Source organism: Pan paniscus, chromosome 5, assembly GCF_029289425.2.
Source record: "Pan paniscus chromosome 5, NHGRI_mPanPan1-v2.0_pri, whole genome shotgun sequence".
Classification (NCBI taxonomy): Eukaryota; Metazoa; Chordata; class Mammalia; order Primates; family Hominidae; genus Pan; species Pan paniscus.
Window position 1 is genome coordinate 144,945,602 of NC_073254.2, and position 22,012 is coordinate 144,967,613.

General features: G+C 41.7%; 1 protein-coding gene across 3 annotated transcripts in view; it reads left to right on the forward strand.

Moving 5' to 3' along the window:
* Positions 1-6,993: 6,993 nt before the first annotated feature.
* Positions 6,994-22,012, forward strand: part of RNF217 (ring finger protein 217) — a 129,233-nt gene continuing 114,214 nt past the window's right edge. Inside the window, exons 1-2 of one of the 3 annotated variants that reach the window (XM_034962793.3) lie at positions 6,994-8,444; positions 8,721-9,729. In XM_034962793.3, coding sequence (XP_034818684.3) covers positions 7,563-8,444; positions 8,721-9,407 — 1,569 coding nt within the window. In that variant the 5' untranslated portion in view covers positions 6,994-7,562 and the 3' untranslated portion in view covers positions 9,408-9,729. Of the gene's footprint in view, positions 8,445-8,720; positions 9,730-22,012 lie in introns of those variants that run through there. The other 2 variants (XM_034962794.3, XM_034962792.3) reach the window with 2 other exon arrangements.

Consider the following 22,012-nt stretch of genomic DNA (forward strand, 5'->3'; position numbering starts at 1 on the left):
AAGTAGATAAACATAGATCGAATACAGCATCGAAGAGAGAACACTGGAATTCAGCAAGGAAGTGACATGGAATATCTGAGGCATGGAAGGAGAGAGAAACAAGGCAGCTGGCCCAGCTGGGATCTGAGAGGAGCCAAAAGAGGCTCCCCAGTGTGGGGAAAGGGTAAGGGAGAGATCCCTAGAAGTAGACTCCTGCAGTCCTGAGAACTGAGAATAGTATAGGGAGCTGCCTGGGGTCCTTGCAACACAACTGTTCCAGATGGGAGCTCTTGCTGGGTCTAACACATTCCCCAGACCCAAGCAGCGTGGTGCTATTTTGAGAGCCCCCACTAGCCTACATCCTGCCCTGGGGCCCAAAAGCCCTGCATCTTCACATTCCTGGAACCCTGCCAATATTGATAATCCCCCATGACAACCCAGAGCGCTGCAACACGGAGACGCTGGCTGAACCTAGTGGTGCTGCTGCGTTCCAAGCCCTCTAGCCCATGCAGAGTCTTACACCCCAGGGAACAGGCAGTGCAGCACACTGGGGAGGATGCACCCAGGAAGAAGTAAGGCAAAATGTGCACTCCCCAGAGCCTGAAGAACACCACTGCCACTGACAGCCAGCCCAGTCACCCCAGCAGAAGGGCCACCATGCACATGTACGTGCCTTCAATGGACCTGGTGACTGGTCCAGGCAGATGTCATCCAAGGGCCTGAGGACAGGCCAGTCTTACTCACTGCTGCTATCACCCAAGCACAACAGCTGAAGGCTTGGGGACCAACCCACCCTGCCTGCTGCTTCTGCTATATGAATGCGTTATCGGGGGGCCTAACAGCAGAGCCAGTCTACCTACCACTGGTGCCTATGCAGGCTGTCTGGGACACTGGGGATTGCCCCGCCTCATACACTACAGCCTGTGCACGCGTACACTATTGGGGACCCAAGGACAGGCCTGCCATGCTTGGCATCATGCTTGCCAGTGCTCAGGTGTGCCATCTGCAGTCCTGGAGATTGACCTGCCCTGCCTGAACCATTGGCATATGCACAGAACATCAGTAGGTTTGTCATTGCCAGCTGGGCCTAACAACAGACCCAGCCTGCCTGCCAATCGTGCCAAAGCATGCTCTCTGGGGGCCTTGGAATTAACGCACCTCATTTGCTGCCACCAGTGTCTATGCATGCTTTCCAGAGGCCTGAGGACAGGCCTGCCCAGCCTGCCAACACCTGTGCAAATAAACTGGGAGCCTGAGAATTGAACAGTCCCACCCACCACAGCCTGCACCCACGTGTAACACCTGGGGCCTGAGAACAGAACAGTCCTGCCTGGTGCCAGGCCTGTCAGTACTTGCACATGTCATCTGGGGGCCTAGGGATTGATTACACAGTCTGCCATTACTGATGTCTGTGCAATTCTCCTGGGGGCTTGAGGATGGGTCCTCCCAGCCTGCCACTACCACAAAGGCTGCCACCCACCAATGTGCAACCACCAGTAGTGCATGAGGGCCTGAGTATTGGCCTGTCACTGTTACTGTCATTGTCCATACCACACATGCCACCAAGGGGCCTATGGACATGCCCACTTGCTTGACCCACCTCTGCCACTGTTGGAACCTAAGCAAGCTGCCTGGCTGCCTGCCTGGACTTGCAAATACCAGTGACAGTGTATACACCTGGGGGCCCAAGGATGGGCCCAATTGTCCTGCCACCACCATCACCATCAGAGCTCAATAACCTACCCAACTGGTGTCTCCCATCCCAAAATAGCCTCACCATATCCTCCACTAACAATTGCAACCTAAGCCACTGAGGAAAACTCAAAAATACCACTGATGCTGATTACAGCTGAAGAAATCATACAGAAACTACACACACCCAGAATCAAAGCTAAAGTGCCCTACCCAACCAACACCATAGACACATCTATAGGAAAAAGTCTTTCCTTACAAAAGCCAATCCAAAAAATTAAGAAGTGACTGTTACATGACATGTGCACGTATCAATGCAAGGATGCAAGAAACATGAAAAGGCAAGGAAACATGACACCTCCAAAGGAACATAATAATTCTTCAGCAACACATTCCAACAAAAAAGAAATCAATTGACTGAAAAAGAATTCAAAATAATGAAATTAAAAAAGCTCGGTGAGATACAAAAGGACATAGATTTAAAAACACAAACAAATCAGAAAAAACAGTTCATGATCTGAATGAAAAACTCAACAAAGAGATATCATAGAAAAGGACCAACAGAAATCCAAAACTGAATAAGTCAATGAATGAAATAAGAAATACAATGTAGAGCTTCAAAATCCACTAAGTCAAGCAGAAAAAAGAATTTCTGAACTTGAAGACGCCTTTTGTGATAATCCCATCAGACAAAAAACAAAAAAGAATAAAAAAGAACAAAGCCTACATAACATATGAGACAAAAAAGTGACCAAATATTCAAATTTTGGGTGTTCCTGAAGGAGAAGAGATGAGTAAAGGCATCAAAGAAACTCCTAGTTATGACAGATAAATTCAGCAAAGTTATAGGATACAAAACCAACATACACAGATCAGTAGCACTTCTGAACAACAATAATGAAGTAGCTGAGAAAGAAGTCAAGAAGATAATCCTGTTTGCAATATTTAAAAATAAATAAATAAATAAAATACCTATGAATACATTTAACCAAGATGATAAAAGATCTCTAGAAAAAAATCTGTGAAACACTGATGAAAGAAACTAAAGAGGACACAAACAAATGGACAGACATCCCATGCTCATGGATAAGGAGAACAAACATCGTTAAAATGACCATATTACCTAAAGCAATCTACAAATTCAATGCAATCTCTATCAAAATACTAACGTTATTTTTCATGGAAATAGAGAAAAAAACATAAAATTCAAATGGAACAGAAAAAGAGCCCAAGTATCCAAAGCAATGCCGAGCAAAAAGAACAAAGCTGAAAGCGTCACACTACCTGACTTCAAATTATATTACAATGCCATAGCAACCAAACCAGCATGGTAGTGTTATAAACACAGACTCTAGACCAATGAAGCAGAATAGAGATCCAGAAATAAGTCTGCATATTTACAGCCAACTGATTTTTCAACAAAGGCACTAAGAATAAACACTGTGGAAAGGACACCCTCTTCAATAAATGGTGCTGAGAAAACTGGAAATCCATATACAGAATAATAAAACTAGATCCCTATCACTCACCATATACAGAATAATAATACTAGATCCCTATGACTCACCATATACAAAAATCAACTCAAAAAGGATTAAATACAAATGTAAATCCTGAAATTATAAAACTACTACAAGAAGCCATAAGGGAAATGCTGTAGGAGATTGGTCTAGGCAATAATTTTATGACTAAGACTGCAAAAACAAAGGCAACAAAGGGAAAAATAGACAAATGGGATTAGAGCAAACTAAAACACTTATGCACAGCAAAGGAAACAATCAAGAGAGCAAAGACACAAACTGCAGAATGGGAGGAAATATTTGCAAACTATTCATCCCACAAGGGACTAATATCCAGAATATACAAGGAACTCAAAAAACTCAACAGTATAATATATATAATAATTGCACTAAAAATTGGGCAAAGGACATTAATAGACATTTCTTGTCTGTATAAAAGAAAGTCTGTATAAAAACAGACAGACTCATAGACCAATGAAACAAAATAGAGAATCCAGAAATATTATTAAGTCCACATATTTATGGCCAACTAATTTCCAACAAAGGTGCCAAGAATAAACATTGGGGAAAAGACATTCTCTTCAATAAATGATGCCGAGAAAACTGGAAATCCCTATGCATAAGAATGAAACTAGACACCTATCACTCACACAGTTGATCACAAAAATCAACTCAAAAGACTTTCTTTTATATAGACTTTCTTTCTCAAAAGAAGTCATACAAATGGCTAACAAGTTTGTTTAAAAAATGCCCAGCATCATCAATCACCAGAGAAATGCAAATCAAAACCACAATGAGACATCATCTTACCACAGTTAGAATGACTATTATCAAAAAGACAAAAAATAACAAAAGGTGGCCAGGATGCATAGAAGAGGGAAATTTTATACACTCTTGATGGGAACATAAATATGTATAGTCATTATAGAAAATAGTCTGGAAGTTTCTCAAAAAACTAAAAATATAACTACCATATGATCCAGCAATCTCATTACTGGGTATTTATCCAGTAGCAGGAAAGGAAATCAGTAAATCAAAGTGACATCTGCACCCCTATATTTATTATAGCACTATTCACAAGAGGTTGATATGGAATCAACCTAAGTGTCTATCAACAGATGAATGGATAAAGAAAATATGGTATGTATATTCAATAAAATACTATTTAGCCATAAAAAATGAAATTTTGTCATTTACAGCAACATGGATGGCACTAGAGATCATTATGTTAAGTGAAATAAGGCAGGCACAGAAAGACAAATATCACATGTTCTCGATATATGGGAGTTTAAAAAGTTGATCTCATGGAAGTAGAAAGGAGAATGATAGTTCCCAGAGGCTGGAAACACAGGGGCAGATGAAGAGAAGTTGGTTATATGTATACAAACATATACTTAGATAGAAGGACTAAGTTCTAGTGTTCAATAGCACAGTAGGCTGACTATAGCTATATACTGTATATTTTAAAATAGCTAGAAGAGAATATTTGAAATGTTTCCAACACAAAGAAATGATAACTGTTCAAGGTGATGAATATCCTGTGTACCTTTATTTGATCATCACACATGGTATGCATATATCAAAATATCACATATATCCCACAAATATGTTCAAATATTATGCATTAATAAAAATGATTTAAAAAAATTGAAGGGAGCCAAAAAGAAGTCATGTTTTAATGCCAGGATAAGAAAGGCAATAATAGAAAAAACAGCATTCTAAAACTGACATAGTTTTCTGATATTGAAGTCTGGATTTTAGGGAAGGTACACAGTTCACTGCAGATTAGGACATTTTGAGGCTTTATATTGGTAGGAGCAGGATATTAGTGATAGTACTTATGTTGTATCAACAGTTGTGTACAACCTGAGATGGAGCAGATGGTTTGAGTTTTGAGAATATTAAGCTTGTGGCAGATAAATGGAATTTTTGCTAAAATATTAAATATTGGTTAATAAAATATTTTCAACCAATCCTTCTTTAAAAAATTAATCCCATCGAAACAATCATTACTGGTGCTTCATGCAGTTCAGAGAAAATTCATTGTGGAACCACCATGTTAACTTTTCAATTTAATTCACTTCCATGCTGCTGGAGTCCCATGAGCACTAGATTGAATGCCAGGGGTGGTGGGTCAAGGATTCAGGCAAGTTTGGGCCAATCTGGAGGGTGGAAATAGGGAACCACATATTATTCTATTTTCACAAAGGCCCAAAGAATTCTGTAGGGAAGAAGTCATGGCAAAATAAAGGGCTGCAGTTTTAAGCAGCAGAGATATGGGCGGCCATCATGAGTCCCAGCAGGGACTTCTAATGGGTTTGGTGTAGAGGACAGCCACTTCCGGTAAGCTGGAACCTAAGTGATAAGGAATAAAATGGTAAACACTGGAAGAACAAGTTCTCAGAATACGAGTGAAAAATGTGTGTGAGGAGGGGTTCCCAAAACTATAAGAGGACTTTGAGGGGTTTTATTCCAATAGACGCTGTGGGAATATACTTTTTGGCATCCATTATTGTTACTCTGGTCTTAGCCTGTTGTCACCTGGAAAATGCAGATTACTTTTATATCTCTGGAAAGAATAGTGGCTTGGTCATCAGACGGCACACTCAAAAGGCACACATAAGTAGGTTTCTTGTCTCTGTCTTTAAAACAATAAGCACTTAAAGTATCATTTGGAGAAAACAGCAGTTACCAGGAAATCACTTAGCTGAGATAAAAAAGAAAAGAATCCTCGAATAGCATTTAATCTTCAAAATAAGAATTTTCCATTCTTGGGTCAGACCGATAGATGACATGGCATTTAGACATCGAATTCATACCTTTGCTTGCAACTGAGCCTCAGACACACATATATGATGGAAATGTTCTTTGGCATTACACTGCTTTCTTAGTTTGCATCGCTAGTCACCTTTGTATCATTTGCATCTGATTTGGAAAATATTTTAGAACAACCCAATAACAACTTCGAGATTAAAAAATAAAATTCTACACACTTTACAGTTCCTTGCTATTACATGAATGTGTAAATTGAATTCCCTCTCAGGAGAAAAAAAACAAGGGCTGGCTTCCCAAAAATGTTTTCACTGGCTTTAGGGAACTAAAACACCAGTGTCTGGGTGAGTAATACTTCCTGTAAAATAAAGATAGATCAACACATAATTAAGTCCTGGCTCACACATAATTGTTGTTTTGGAAACAGTTTTGAGGATAAATATGGTTATGCTAATGAAACTGCCCATGATTTCCACTAATGATCCAGTTTATTAATTAGGTCAGGACATTTTTCCACCTTGTGCTATCCATTTTGGAATGCTGAAAAGGGTTAAAAAAAAAAAAAAACTTCTAAGAGAACACTGTAGGCGAAGAAAAAGAGACAAATCTTAAATTAGTTATCAACTCTTGTAAGGATTCCAGTTGGAGGAGTAGATCGAAAGTGCTTTTTCGATTTTTTATGGGTTTCGAAGATTCTTCCTACTCCACTAGGCAGAAAAACAGAGTTGTAATATACAGCATTTAGAATTCATAATCCTTAGCATTATTTCTCTGAACTCGACATCCTAAATAGCCAGCGTTTACTAATTCCAGAGCTGAGTGTAGTTTTGTAGGAAGTTCTACTGAATGCGGAGACCAAAGGGGAGCCTGCCTGCTCTGAGGGTTTTGTTGAGGCTGAGTGTGAACTCCGGGCGAGAAAGCGCATCTCAGCTCTTAGATCACACCCACTCAGGGTGTGCGTGTGTGTGTGCGCGGGTGCCTGCGCGCGTGTGTACGTGTGGGGAGGTGTGCGCCAAAGGGGTGGGGTGAGGGGCGGCGAGGAGGGCTGTAGGTGAAGCGCGGGGAGAGGGAGGTCGCCCGCTCCGGCCTCTCCCCCAGGGGCCCTGCGGCTGGCCAGCGCTCCGGCTGCACCTCCTGGTGCGCGCCGCGGCGGCGCCACAGGCCCCTCGACCCTTTGACCACCGCCCTCGGGCCGCGCGTCCGGCAGCCGGGACCGGTGATGGCGCGGGACTGACGGCCGTCTCCTCCCAGACCCCTCTGTCCCGCCTGGGGCTCGCTGGGGCTGCGGCGCCGCCCCGAGGTGCATGTGGGGCGGGCGCGCCCGAGCCCAGAGCGAGCGGCCCTCGGCGCCCCCGAGGCGGTGCCCCGCCGCGCCAGAGTACGAGGAGGAGCGGCGGGCCGGGCCAGGCTCCCCACGCGCCGCAGCCTCGGAGCACGGGCTCCCCGGAGGGGACTTGGGGCGTCCCAGCCCAGGAGGAAGGACCCGGAAGCAGAAGCGGAGCCGCGAGTCGAGCCGAGCCACTGCCCCCGCTGCCCGCCGGCGCCGGGTGGGGGTCCCGGCGGCTGGATGGGCAGCGGCGGCGCGGGCCGCGGGCGGCGATGGGCGAGGAGCAGAGCACGGTGAGCGGCGGCGGCGGGCCCCAGGAGTCGCAGACCCTCGCCAGTGGCACTGCGGGCCACCCTGAGCCCCCGAGGCCTCAGGGGGACAGCGCCCGGGCGCCCCCGCTGCGCGCCGCCTCCGCGGAGCCGAGCAGCGGTGGCTGCGGAAGCGACTGGGGCTGCGCGGACACCAGCGGCCCGGAGCCCGCGAGGATCCTGGGGCCCCCGGGCTGGAGTAAGAGCCGAGCACCGGCGCAGCCTGCGGGACTGGCACTCACCGGGCCTCTCAATCCCCAGACCTTGCCACTGCAGTTGGAGCTGGAGGAGGAAGAGGAGGAAGCTGGGGATCGAAAAGAGGGAGGGGATGAACAGCAGGAGGCGCCCCCCGGCGAAGAGCTGGAGCCCAGGACCCGCGCGGGGGCCGCCGACGGACTGGTCCTGGACGTGCTGGGTCAGCGGCGCCCGCCCCTCGCCAAGAGACAAGTCTTCTGCTCCGTGTACTGCGTGGAGAGCGACCTGCCCGAGGCCCCCGCCTCGGAGCAGCTCTCGCCGCCCGCGTCGCCACCTGGGGCTCCGCCAGTGTTGAACCCTCCCAGCACCCGCTCTTCCTTCCCCAGCCCCCGACTGTCCCTCCCAAAGGATTCCCTCTCCCCCGACGGCGGCAGCATCGAGCTGGAGTTCTACCTGGCGCCCGAGCCGTTCTCCATGCCCAGCCTGTTGGGAGCTCCACCCTACTCTGGCCTGGGCGGTGTAGGGGATCCCTATGCGCCCCTCATGGTGCTGATGTGCCGGGTGTGCCTGGAAGACAAGCCCATCAAGCCCCTGCCTTGCTGCAAGAAGGCCGTGTGCGAGGAGTGCCTCAAAGTCTACCTGAGCGCCCAGGTAACTTCACCCCCTTCTCTTCCCCATTTATCATTCCAAATCACTGGCGAGGAGGTCCTGCTCTCGATCTGATCTCCCTGCTCGCGCGAAGAGGTGACCGACACACTTACTGAGGATCTCTGTTAGTTTCTCACGTCTCAGTTGTTATTTAAGTGTATTTTGACCTCACTGGTTTACTTAACTGGAATTTAACTTTGCTGTGAACTTCAGGCTATGGTTGGCATGTGTAGAAGGCACAAGATACACGTTGTTGCCCTCCTCTTATTTCTTATACAGGATTGCAAGCACAAGCTTGCTCAAAGGAGGAGAGGAAGAGACTGCCTCATCGGCCTGGTATCCCAGAAACTAACAAGCAGTGGGCATAGAATAAATATTTATGGAGCTGGTGGAGAAAAGAATTGGAATAAATATTTCAGACCCATAATACATGAATTTGTAATTTTGCTTCATTTGTATATTCCAGGAAAGAGTGAATGTTTAAAAAAATGTATCCCTTGGCCTTTGCCTACTTTTCAGTTTCCTTTTTCCACAGTAAAGTTGAAGTACTTTTTTTTCACTGAGGTTTTAAGCCAGCACCCTTTAAGAGGGAAGCAAAACAGAAAGAGCAAAACAAAGCAAAGAGAGGCTAAGAGGTTTCTCAGAACAAGCACTGGTGAAACTTTCCTCCTCTGCTTTTATTTGAAAACTTGGTTTTTTTTCTTGGAAAGCTTGAGAGTGCACCAGACCAGCTTTCCTTCACTGACGGTGAATGCGTTCTTCCAGCAGTTTTCAATCTGTGATGTTTCTGCCAGTGTTTTGCACAATCCTGGATGCCCTTTGATCCTGTGTCCAATTGTCCTAGGCCTATTCATCTTTCAAAGCCCTGTGTGTTCAGGTGCCAACTCTTCTGTGAAGCGTTGTCTCACCCTCCAAGTCACTGCTTATATACTTTCACAGTATCTTATATTATCTTACATGCACTGAAGTTGTTTCTTTCGTGTCTGCTTGTCTTGTTAGACTGTCTGGACAATGTCTTAGAGTCCCATATGTGGTAGCTTCATGTTGAGTCCCTTGCCCATCATAGTGTTTTTAATAACATTGGCTGGGACAAACTGAACAGGGCTCCATACCATGTGATTCCTCTATGTTTTTTGGCTAACTCATGCTTGGGTCTAGACTGAAAGTGTGTACAGTCCCTAACTAAAAATGCAAACAAAGACTTAAAACGGTATGTTACATAAACAGTAAATTGGCTAAAATAGTTGGGATTATTTAAAAGCCTCTGAGAGACTGTTGTTTCTTTCATGCTTTATCTACAGAGATTCTTAAAACAGGAGGAATGTCTGCTGCTGGTTGTGGTAGTTTCTGTATCATCATCCTCAAAACAGATTTCGCTGCCCTGCGATGGGATTCAGACATTTCCAAAATATAAGCCCGCCTCCAGGGAAGTCACTGTGAGAGCAGATGTGTACAAAAGAACAATACAAGGTAGCATGGGATGAGATGTCAATAGAGTAACAATTCCAGATAGCACTTCCTGTTAAATGCTGGATACACATTCCAGAAATTCAAGGGAGGTAGTCATTGTGGCTTGGGGTACTTTACCTAGCAGTTTGGTTTCCTTATGGTGGGCCCTTTCCCCAAAGCAGTTTTCTTTTTCTTTATTAAACCTCATAAGTTAGTTTTAGGAAGTTTTAGTAATGGTAGTAGGGAGACAGAGGGACATAGTCAAGTGGTCATTGCAGTGTACAGTACAACCACTAAAAACTCCTCTGCAGTGACACAGTATCTGAAGCTTGTCTGCAGCATTTCTGATTGTATGTATGTGCCTGACTTTCTTCCAAAGTATTTGCTGGGACTTTCAATAAATAATAATATACATTATTGGCCGGGGGCGGTGGCTCACGCCTGTAATCCCAGCACTTTGGGAGGCTGAGGCAGGTGGATCACCTGAGATCGGGAGTTCAAGACCAGCCTGACCAACATGGTGAAACCCCGTCTCTACTAAAAATACAAAATTAGCTGGGCATGGTGGCGCATGCCTGTAATCCCAGCTACTTGGAAGGCTGAGGCAGAAGAATCACTTGAACCCAGGAGGCAGAGGTTGCAGTGAGCCAAGATCACATGATTGCACTCCACCCTGGGCAACAGAGTGAGACTCCTCTCAAAAAAAAAAAAAAAAAAAAAGAAGAATATACATTATTTAAAATAATAAACAGCAACAAAAAGATGAGTCATAGATACCGGGCATGCTTTCACCTCAGGGCTTTTGTACTTGGTTTTACCTGTTCCAGGAAGGTTCCCTCCATGGCCCTCTTATCTGCTCACTGCACTCCTTTTCAGGGCTATATTCAAATGTCATGCCCTGTGACTTTCACTGACCACCCTTTTAAAAATTGAGCCTCACCCCACGCTCTCTCTCTTTTTTCCTGCTTTTTATTTTCTCCATAGCACTAACATACTCTGTCTTACACTTAAGTAATTAAGTCAAGACAGAAGTTTTCACATTATTTGTACACGTCTGTATCTTTAGCATCTACAGCGTTGTCTGGTATATAACAGATGGGCAACTAAAACCTACTGAATTTATGAAAGGCCTGAGATTGCCCCAGAAACCAAGGCTAGGAAGTGGTGTTCTGCATTGGCACTAAATTCTATTCTGAGCTTCTTGATACTTAAGACAAAAGACAAAGGGCTTAAAGCGGACAAAAGTAACAGGTTTGCTAAGTTGGTTATTAAACTTAGAATTAAAGAGCTTAGATAAACTTTGAGCTTATACATAAAATAGCCTTTTTTTAGTTGGTTAAAAATACAGGATTGTGGTTGTAATATTTTTGATCTGTGTCAATTCTATGGTCCCTTCTACTCAAAGGTTGTGTTTCTCTGTCACTTAACCTCTCTATGCCTTAATTTCCTCATCAATGAAATGTAATTGCAGACAATCTGTAATAACCCACCAGTTCCAAAGCAAAACAAAGTCAAACTGCATGGTTATTTTGTTGCCCTACTGAACCACATCAAAAGGGCATAGTGAGTGCTTTCTTTCTCATCTTAAAAGGTCTCTTAGGTTTGACAGAAGCAAATGTGTCAAGCCTAAACTTTCAGGGTTCTTAAGACCTTTTGAAAAAAATGATGTATTGAGATAAAGAGTTATTAGTGACTTTTTTCCACCATTTCTTTTAGTTTGTGCCACATAGTGCATTATTTAACATCATTTAAGAAAATAAAAGAGTCCCTATTAAACATTTTATGCCAACATTAAATTGCATATTAAATGTGAGTTGGACTATTGCCTGGTTAACTGAATATTTTTGTAAAAGGAGATGCGCAGTTCTTTGAAAGAAGATGTGAACTTGGAAGATAGGAATATGGATTTTTAGATAGTATGTTTTCAGCAGTGCCATGGACTAATCTGTGACAAAGGCCAATTGGTAGGTGTCATCAATATTTCAATATAGACATAGCAAATTACATGGTGACTTAAATACCTCTATGCTCTGTATAAAATTATAGTTTTGTTTTTCAAAACATAGTTCTTCTCCAGTTATTGCCATGACTGTGGCTAGGGAGCCCTTCTTAGTGGAATAACTTTACAGTGCAGTAGCTGCCATCCAGTTTCTGATTGCCATGGTGAAGAGGTGAACTGACAGATTATGAATCTTTAGCACCACAGTATATGTTGATTTAGAGCTCTAAATCCAAGGCAGAGATAGTTATATTATTCATATTATATTGCTCGTGTACATAAATCTGGAACATTCATTTCAGAAGTACATTTCCAGTGACCTGTGTATGCATGTGTGAATATGGCTAAAGTACGTAGTCCCAGGGATGTCTGCAATATCCTGCACGTCCCTTAACCCTCCTAAGTATTGGCCTTCTCAGCTGACTTGGACTTTACCACATTTTCCTAGGAGGAAATATTATCTGTTGCCTTCTTTGTTTCATAGAATGATACTATGTTCATTTCAGAAATCTTCCACCAATATTTTTCTTTTATGATTTGGTTTAGACAGAAAAATCTGTCATAAATATGAAATATTAATATTTAGTACTTTAGATGAAGAAAGGAAGAGAAATGAGGATGCCAAAGGGGATTGCTGAAGGTGACAGCTGTTGTGGATTCCACCACTCTGCCTAAAAGTGCTAGAGATTGGCAGATGCATATAACTTGGAATGTATACACCTGTCCAATGAGTATTAATAGATACAAGCAACACATTTCTTCTACAGATTGTGAACAAAACAGCTGCTAGATGATAAAGTCCTAAAATGACTGTCTACTGTAGTCACCCTAGAGTCAGTGACCCAGAGGTGAAAGCTTATATATCCTATTATTAAATTATGAGTCATCCAAATCTTCATGGGTAAAAGTGTAACATAACATAAATTTTTTTTTTTCTTTGAGAGAGTCTCCCTCTTGTCGCCCAGGCTGGAGTGCAATGGCTTGATCTTGGCTCACTGCAACCTTTGCCTCCCGGGTTCAAGTGATTCTCCTGCTTCAGCCTCCCGAGTAGCTGGGATTACAGGTGCATGCCATCAAGCCCAGCTAATTTTTTGTGTTTTTAGTAGAGACGGGGTTTCACCATGTTGGCCAAGCTGGTCTCGAACTCCTGACCTCAGATGATCCACCCGCCTCGCACTCCCAAAGTGCTGGGGGATTACAGGCATGAGCCACCGCGCCTGGCCCCATAAATTCATTTCTTTTAAACCTTAAAGCACCCTGCATATTTTTGGAAACCATTGTGTTCAGTGTTGAGTTTGAATGCACTTGTTTCACACAGGTGAATTTATAGAACCCGTCATGCCCGGTGTGGTTTTGGTAGTCCTGAAAATGTGAAGAATAATATGAGACTGAAATCTGTTTTGAGGTCACTCTAAAAATTTGAAAAGTGGGAATTAAGGCATATTTAAACTTATCCTTCTGTGTGCAAAATGTGTGTGTGTGTGTGTGCGTGCGTGTGTGTCTGGGGGTGCAGTAACATTTGCTTTCATGCCTTACTCATTCCATTATTTTCCTCCACTCTCTACATCATTTCTCTTTAATAATTTTTCTTTTTTCTTTTCCTTGTTCTTTTACTTTTTGAAATCTGATTTTAATTGGCATTTGATTTCTCTAGAGGAATCCTCTGTCAAGTGCTAAGCCCTGGGGCCAGCAGGACTTTTTCCGAGGCATGCTGCATGGGTATTTCCTTTCCCTTCCAGCTGTCTGGAGATGAGGCTACATAGAGAAACCTTGCATTGAGTTCCACTGCCTAAAGTATCTCAAATAACATTACAAGTACTACTGACCTAAGGCATCAGCTGATACCTTTAGAGTGTGATTTTTCCCTCCTAGAGCTCAGCTTTTATACCTGAAGGCTCTTCCTTAACTCCTGATACAAAAGACATAAAAAAGAGATCATTAGAATTTAAACCCTCAGCTTTTTATTAAGGGTTTGTGATGGACAAAGTAGGCATACCTGAGCGGTAATTTCTTACAATTATTCATTTATCAGTGCACTATTTGTGCATTTAACAAACATTTATTGGGGTACCTGTATGATAAGCACCATGAGATACTCTATAAATGTATTAAATGTCCTAAAGGAACCGTCTTATAGCCTTGTTGGCAGTATTTTCCCCAGCTTTATCTGATGGCATAAATAAGCTTTTTTTTAAAAAAAGTTACTAGACAGCTATGGATCTGCTTTCTCTCTGGGAGATTTTTATTAAGCCAGTTCGGGGACACCAGCTAACTTTTTATTAATCTCATTTACTATTCCTTCTGTTATGTTTAATCCAAAGTTATAAATCTATTACTTATTTCTTAATATAAATATTTCTCAGCTATGTTTGATTGCTGGAAATATATTAGTAAATATAAAGATATACATATTTTGTTCATTTCAAAATATTTTCTGCCTTTATATAAAGAAAACACAATTTTGCTCAGTTTGTTTTGGATCATTCATGACATACTTAAAAATGTTTATTTTTTTCAAATTCAGTTTGTCAGAAGGGTTTTACATTATAAGCAAAATGAACCTTCCCAAATTGAATTTTTGCTTTAAAAATTCAATGTGTATGGGAGAATGACTTCTAGTTTCTATCGTTCTCTATCAACTTTATCACTACTATTTGCCCCACCAATTTTGGGATAACTGCACTTGAATTTGCAAGTTTTTACAAATAGTAAGAAAAACCATTTATTGGACATCTATCTTGTAAACATTCTTACATGTATTTTTATTTAATTCTAATTTACTTATGTATTAAATACTTATTACATACAAGGCACTGTTTTAGGCTCTGGGGATACAAGAGACTAAAACAGTTAAAGCTCCTGACTTCATGGAATTATATGCTAGGCTGTGGAAATGGAAAATGAGATAAGTAAATTATTTAGCTTATTAGGAGATAATAAGGGCAATGGAGAAGGAGAAATAAGGGAAGAGTGATACTGGGGAGGGATTTTCCTTGATAAATCTATAGTTTTGGGGGGGTTGTCATGGAGGATATGTTTTACGAAGGGATTTTTGAGAAGAGATCTTCATGATGCCAATGAAGGAACAAACCATGAGGATATCTAATAGAATAATAAGGTGTAAAGTTCCAAAGGTAGAAGCATACGTGCGAGTTTCCAGGAATCGCAAGGAGATCTGTGAGGCTGAAGCATAGAGAATGAAGTGGGTAGTGCTAAAAAGAAGACAGCAGGAGGAGTGGGGAAAGCTGGTCGGGCAGGGATTAAGCCCATCAGGTATCTTCATTTCCCTAAAGTAAAATGTTGTAAGAAGATACTGAGCAACAGACTAACCAGATATGCCTTTCCCTTTAAAAGAGATTACTCCATCTCTTTGTGGAAAATATACTGTAGGAGTCAAGAGTGGAAGTAAAAAGATCAGTTAGAAGACTATGGAATAAATCAAAGGAGAGACAATACAGTTCAGACTAGAGTGATACAGGCGAACGCAGTTTGAACTGGTTGAATTTGGAATATATTGTGAAGTTAGAACTGACAGAATGCCAATGATTGCACATGGGATGAGAGAAAAAGAGTCAAGCATGAGTCAGGTTCTGAGCTCAAGCAATTAGAAAACTGGGGTTGCCGTTTAATAAGATGAGGAATAGTGTAGGAGGACTAGGTTTAGGGAGAATGAGAAATTTGATGTGCCTTTTAGACATTCATGAAGGGATGTTGAGTAGGCAGTTGGCGTCTGGCATTCAGAAGAGAGATCTGAGCAGAAGATATAAATTTGAACGTGGATGGCATATAGATGGTATTTAAAGCTATTAGACTGGATGAGGTCACCTGTAGAGGGAGTGTCAGTAGCTAGAGAAAAAGGATTGGAGACTGAGTCCGAGCATACCAATGTTCACAAATATGGAGTCTGGGACATCAGAAAGAAGAAGCAAAGAGTCTAAAAGGGAGTGGGCTAATTAGGCAAGAAGAGTACTGAGAGTACTTACCCAGAAGCCAAAGACAGTGTTTTAAAAGGGATAATCACATGCGTCTAATGCTTCTGATAGTTCCAGCAGGATGAGGTTTGAAATTGACCATCAGATTTCCCAACAAGGAGTTTATTGGTAACTGTGAGCAGTGCTGTTTTCATTGGCAGCCATGGGATGGTTTTCAGGTTAGAGTGGGTTCAAAAGAACAGGAACAATTCTGTTTTTGTACTGCAGGTAGTAGAATGTTATATGAGGGAACTCGAGGTTAGAGAGATTAAATAACTTGCCCAAAATCTCAAAGCAAGGGAATGGCAAAGGTGGAAGTGAAATTCAGATGTTTGGCTCTAAAACCTGTGGCTTTTGTACATTCTTTAAATTGATTATTTCATTTATAAGGTAAACTTATATTTTTCTTTTTCTTTTAAGTTGATATATATATTGTACAAAAAGCACAAGTCTTCCAATCCAAGAAGGAGAAGACACTTAATTACATGTTTTGAGGAAGCGAAAGGCTGCCACTCAAACTTAGATCTAGAGATTACAGCCAAACTCAGCCTCATCTACTTGTAAGGAAATCAAGAGGAATTTGGCTTAGGAAAGCTATGATTTGATTTGATTTACTGTTAAGTTTTTTGTTTGTTTGTTTGTTTGTTTTGAGACGGAGTCTCACTCTGTCGCCAGGCTGGAGTGCAGTGGCATGATCTCGGCTCACGGAAACCTCCACATCCCGGGTTCAAGCGATTCTCCTGCCTCAGCCTTCCGAGTAGTTGGGACTACAGGTGCGTGCCACCATGCTCAGCTAATTTTTGTATTTTTAGTAGAGATGGGGTTTCACCATGTTGGCCAGGATGGCCTTGATCTCTTGACCTGGTGATCCTCCTGCCTCGGCCTCCCGAAGTGCTGAGATTACAGGCATGAGCCACGGCACCTGGCCGATTTACTGTTAAGTTTTAATGGCAACATACTCTCCTGTTTTCTTCCTAAGTTTCTGGTCATTCCTTTTGTCAGAACTTTCTTGTATTTTACCATCTCTTAATGTTGGTGTCTGTGTAGTCCTGAGCTAAACCTCTTCTCTTCTCACTTTGTATACTGTTAGTGGGGCCATCTTACCCACTCTCGTGGTTTCAAGTAACACCTACCTGTTGTTGATTCCCAAATCTTTATCTGTATCCCCAGTCAAGTGTCATATAGCCATCTCTCTCCTGAACAATTGTAGTGGATGTCCCATACATAGCCACCTTAAACTTAACTTCTCAAAACTAAATCCCCCTTTCCTCCCCTTGTATGCATGCCACATGCTCAAAGCCTTGCTTCTTTTTTGAGATTCCCTGTTTCCATTCATTGTACTCAGGTCAGAAACTTGGGGGGTCATCATTGAGCTATTCTTCTCCCTTATCTCCCACATCTAATTAATCACCAGGTCCTTTCAATTCTTCATCTTTAAAATATATCTGTATTCTTCTCTACTGATTCTATTTCTGCTGTCATTTCCCTCGCTCAGGCCTCTACCATTTCTCTCCTGGATTCTTACAAGAGCTTCCTACTTGGTCCCAGTGGTGCTCTCTTGGCTCTCTCCAACTTACTCTCCACACATATGCCAGAGGGTTCTTTATAAAATGCTGGACCAGTCTTGGCACTCTCCTTCTTAGCCTTTCAACACCTGCTTCTTGCTAATAGATTAGAATTTAAACTTTATAACAGTATCTCATGTCCCTGTGCATTCTGACTCCTGTGTGTCCCTCTGAGCTTTCTTTCTCAACTGTCCCACTACACCTATAGAGATATTAAATTTTTTCTTCTTTGAATGCTCCATGACTCTGAATTACGAGCCTTTACCTTTAGTGACATGAAGTTCTGTCTTAGGGGAATCCTCTTTCTTTCCTTGCTGCCCTAACTCTCTTTGCCCCATTCACACCCATTCTTCTAGTTCAGCTTAGACATTCTTCTGGGAGAATCTTCTTGACCCCCTATATCTAGATTAAGCATCTTTCCTATATTCTTTGATAACCCTCTTTACTTAAGGTTATCAAACTATATAGGAATCTTCTATACAATTACTCTTGTTTCACTGTATTTAAATCATCTGTTTCCTGCTCTGTGCTTCCGTTAGACTATAAAGCTTGATGCATGTAAAGACATTATTAATCTGTTTTTTACTAATTTCCTAACACTTTGTGTGTTATATATACTCTATAAGTAGAGTGGATGTTTAAGTTTATTCCACAAATAATTAATACAGTAGGAGCTAATATCGTCAATATGTAAACTATTTGAATAGATAGGCAAAGTGATATTTTTAAATGAAAATTTCAATATTTCATTTTCTTGTTTAAAAACCTGTAAGACCTCCTCATTGCTTCACATAGAGATCCCAGCTCATAACACTGTGAATAAGATTTGGCCTCTGCATCCTTTTCAGTCCCTTCTTCTATCACTCCAGCTCTCCTCCTTCCAGCCATAGAGTGTTCTTCTCATGGTTAATTTCGCTTCACTGACTCAGTCTTCCTTATATCACCACCTGAGTTAGTCCTGCTGTTAAGGTTCTTAGAGTCCTTTTTACTCTGCCACCACTGTATTTACCTCTTTTTATAATTATATGGTATGTGATAATTTGATGTTTATTACCTTGGTTCTCCCCCATTATTCTTTGAGCTACTTTCATAACTAGCACCTAGCACAAAGCCCAGAAGAGAATAGGTGCTCAATAAATATTTGTTAAAGCCTGAATGAATGATTGAAAATAAATTATAATATGTTTGCTATAAAAAGTAAGGTAACTATTTGAATTGGAACTTTTGACATCTTATTCCACAATTCATTTATTTAGATTGGTGCAAAAGTAATGGCAGAAACCCCAATGACTTGCATCAATCCAGTGAACTACTGTGGCCTGAGTCTTTATGCTAGCATCCCATCTATCACTGAGGTGCGTCTTCTTTAATTACAATACCTGTTCTGGTTACTGTCTCCTGTTTAACAGATTCTTCTAGAACCTAGGAACATAAAAAAAAAAGAACGATTTTATTTTGATGATGACATTGTGGGTCAGGAATTTGGGAAGGCCTCAGCCAGTCAGTTCACTTTCGGGTTTCTCATTTGGTTGTAGTCAGATGTCAGGTCACTCACTTGGCTGGCAGCTCACGCCGGCCGTTGTCAGTGAGCTCAGCTGTGGCTGTCTACCGAGTGCCCACACATGGCCTTGACAACATGGCAGTCTCAGGGCTTCTTACTTGCAGGCTGGCCTCCCCCGGAGCCAGCATCCCAAGGGATGTGGAAGCTGCATGACATTTTCTGCCCTAAGTTTGGAAGGCCCTCAGCATCACTTTGGTGAGGCAGTCATAAGCCTGCCCAGATTCAAGGGGAAGGGACATTGACCTCAACTTACTTTGGGCAAGTGTCAGAGAATTTGGGGCCATATTTTAAAACCTCCACTACTTAAGAGAAAAATCAAGAATGTGGTGAATTAGCTTTCAAGCCTGAATTTTAATTTTTTAAAAAAAATTTATGTCTTTTCAATCATTTAATTAAATACTTCCAATTCATATCATCCTATTGGTAAATAACTTTGGTGGTGTGTTTTTTGTGCTTTATCTTTAAATAATTTAATAATACAGATTCATGTAGTTTTAAAGAAAACTTACATGAAAGCTATTATCTTATAAAATTAAATATTTTAGGTAGTTCCACTGTAATTGAAATACATCAAGGTGTCAGGGTCAGCTTCCAATAATTCTGATTAACAACACTAAATATTATTCTGTATAGCATAATCTCCTTTCCATTAGAGTATATCAAAATTACAGCTTCTGCTGTAGTTAAAATATTTGAAAAACTTAGGAATATCTTTGTTAATGAAAGGAGTTCATGTAACAGATTTTTTTTGTAGTCTAGATATATTCTGTGTAGAAATAGTGTTGTATCTAATGACACTGCAGAATTAACCATCCTAGTCAATCTTTGTGAAATTGGCCTACAGTTTGTTTGTGGTATTCTAGTTTGTGTGGGTGATGTTATCGTGTGATTCGTATCTTCTTGAATAGATAGCTGTTTATGTTTCCAGAAGCATAGATGTTGTCCTCGAGTTTCTTCCTGTTAGAGATCTGTATTCTGTGGAACAGAAGAGGTATATTGCTTTTATTATGTTTGCCCCACTCCACCTTTGCCCCCTGGCTCAGGTAACTAAATTCTGGGCTTTTTCATTCATGTGAATGACTAATCCCTTTTTAAATCTTTCTGAGCTATTTGCCTCAATAATATTCTCTACTGTAAGATTCAAAAGCTAATTATAGGCTACCTGGCAAATTGCTTCCCTTTTTGTGGTATTGATTCTTGCTTTATTTACTCACATGATTATTGGCCACACTCAGTGTTCATGAAACTCATGAGCTCTGAGATGTACGTGGCAAGTTTAATCACCACAGCTTTTCCCCCGGTTGCTTAACAATTTAAAACAGCAGGAAAAATGAAACAATTGCTTGTAAGCCATTTTTCCTAATGTTTAGAGTTTAGCGTATTATTAATTTATGTTTGTCTAAGTAGAGCTGTTGGGTGAAATCACAAGTGACTCTGATATGGCCAGATTGTAGCCAGTCTTTTTGAAAGTAATTAATTAATGAATTATTCATTCATTCATTGAGACAGTGTCTCACTCTGTTGCCTGGGCAGGAGTGCAGTGGCTCAATCATGGTTCACTGCAGCCTCTAACTCCCAGGCTTAAGCAATCCTCCCACCTCAGCCTCTCGAATAGCTGGGACTATAGGCATGCACCACCATGCCTGGCTACTTATTTTTTGTTTGTTTTTAGTAGAGATGGAGTTTTGCCATGTTGCCCAGGCTGGTCTTATACTCCTGGGCTCAAGCGATCTAACCACCTGGGCCTCCTGAAGTGCTGGGGTTACAAGTGTGAGCCACCGCAATCAGTCCAGTTTTTTCATATGAATATATAACCAAAGTGGGAAAAGTGACTTTGATTCTCTTGCCAGAGATGCTCTTGGTGGAAAACAATAGGGGCAATCCCAAAATTCTCATTTAATCCTAGTTTTAACTAGTTTTACTCTTAACTTCAGTGTTTTAATTTTCCTGTTATCATTTTCCACCTCAAGATTTTTAAAAAATATTTTTCCTATGTTATCATTTTTCTCCTCAAGATATTTTTTAAAACAAACACTTTGAAAACAATAGGCTCCTAAAATTAAAGAAAGAAGTATATTCCATGTGTCTTCAAGTGTTGTTGCTTTATGTTAAACTTATATGGTATATGTGTATGTGTGTATATATGTATACATAGACATATGTATACATACTGTTTGTCAAGTTCTCATGGTTATTTTTGTGTCACAAGGGGAATATTTGTTGATCTTAATTTTTACAAATCTAAGCCTAGTCATTTCCAGTTAAGTTCATGTATTACAGGTGTAGTTTCTTCCCTCCCTCACTCTCTCCCTCCCTCCCTCCCTCCCTCTCTCCTTTCCTCCCTTCCTCACACTGTCACCTGGGCTGGAGTGCAGTGGTGTAATCTTGGCTCACTGCAACTTCCACCTCCTGGGTTCAAGCAATTCTCCTGCCTCAGCCTCCCGAGTAGCTGGGATTACAGGTGCCCGCCACCATGCCCAGCTAATTTTTTGTATTTTTAGTAGAGATGGGGTTTCATTATGTTGGCCAGGCTGCTCTCAAACTCCTGACCTCAAGATCCACCTGCCTTGGCCTCCCAAAGTGCTGGGATTATAGGTGTGAGCCACCACGCTTGGCCTATTTATTTATTTTTTTAGATAGATTCTTCATAGTGATTCTCTTGCCTCAGCCTCCCGAGTAGCTGGGACTACAGGTGTGTGCCACCACACCCAGCTAATTTTTTGTGTGTGCTTTTTCTGGAGGTAGGGTTTCACCATGTTGACCAGGCTAGTTTTGAACTCCTGGCCTCAAGTGATCCACCTGCCTGGGCCTCCCAAAGTGCTGGGATTACAGGTGTGAGCCAATGTATCTGGCCTCAGGTGTAGCTTAAATCAACCAGAATAGATAACCCTTGGGTTTACCTTTCTTTTGTTCTTAGTTTTTATTATGTCACCTTTTGAATCATTGAGGCTTTTCCTTCGAGATGAAGGGAAAGCTTAGAAGGAATGCTGAGCAGGAAAACCCTGAAAGGATAGTAATTTTTTCCT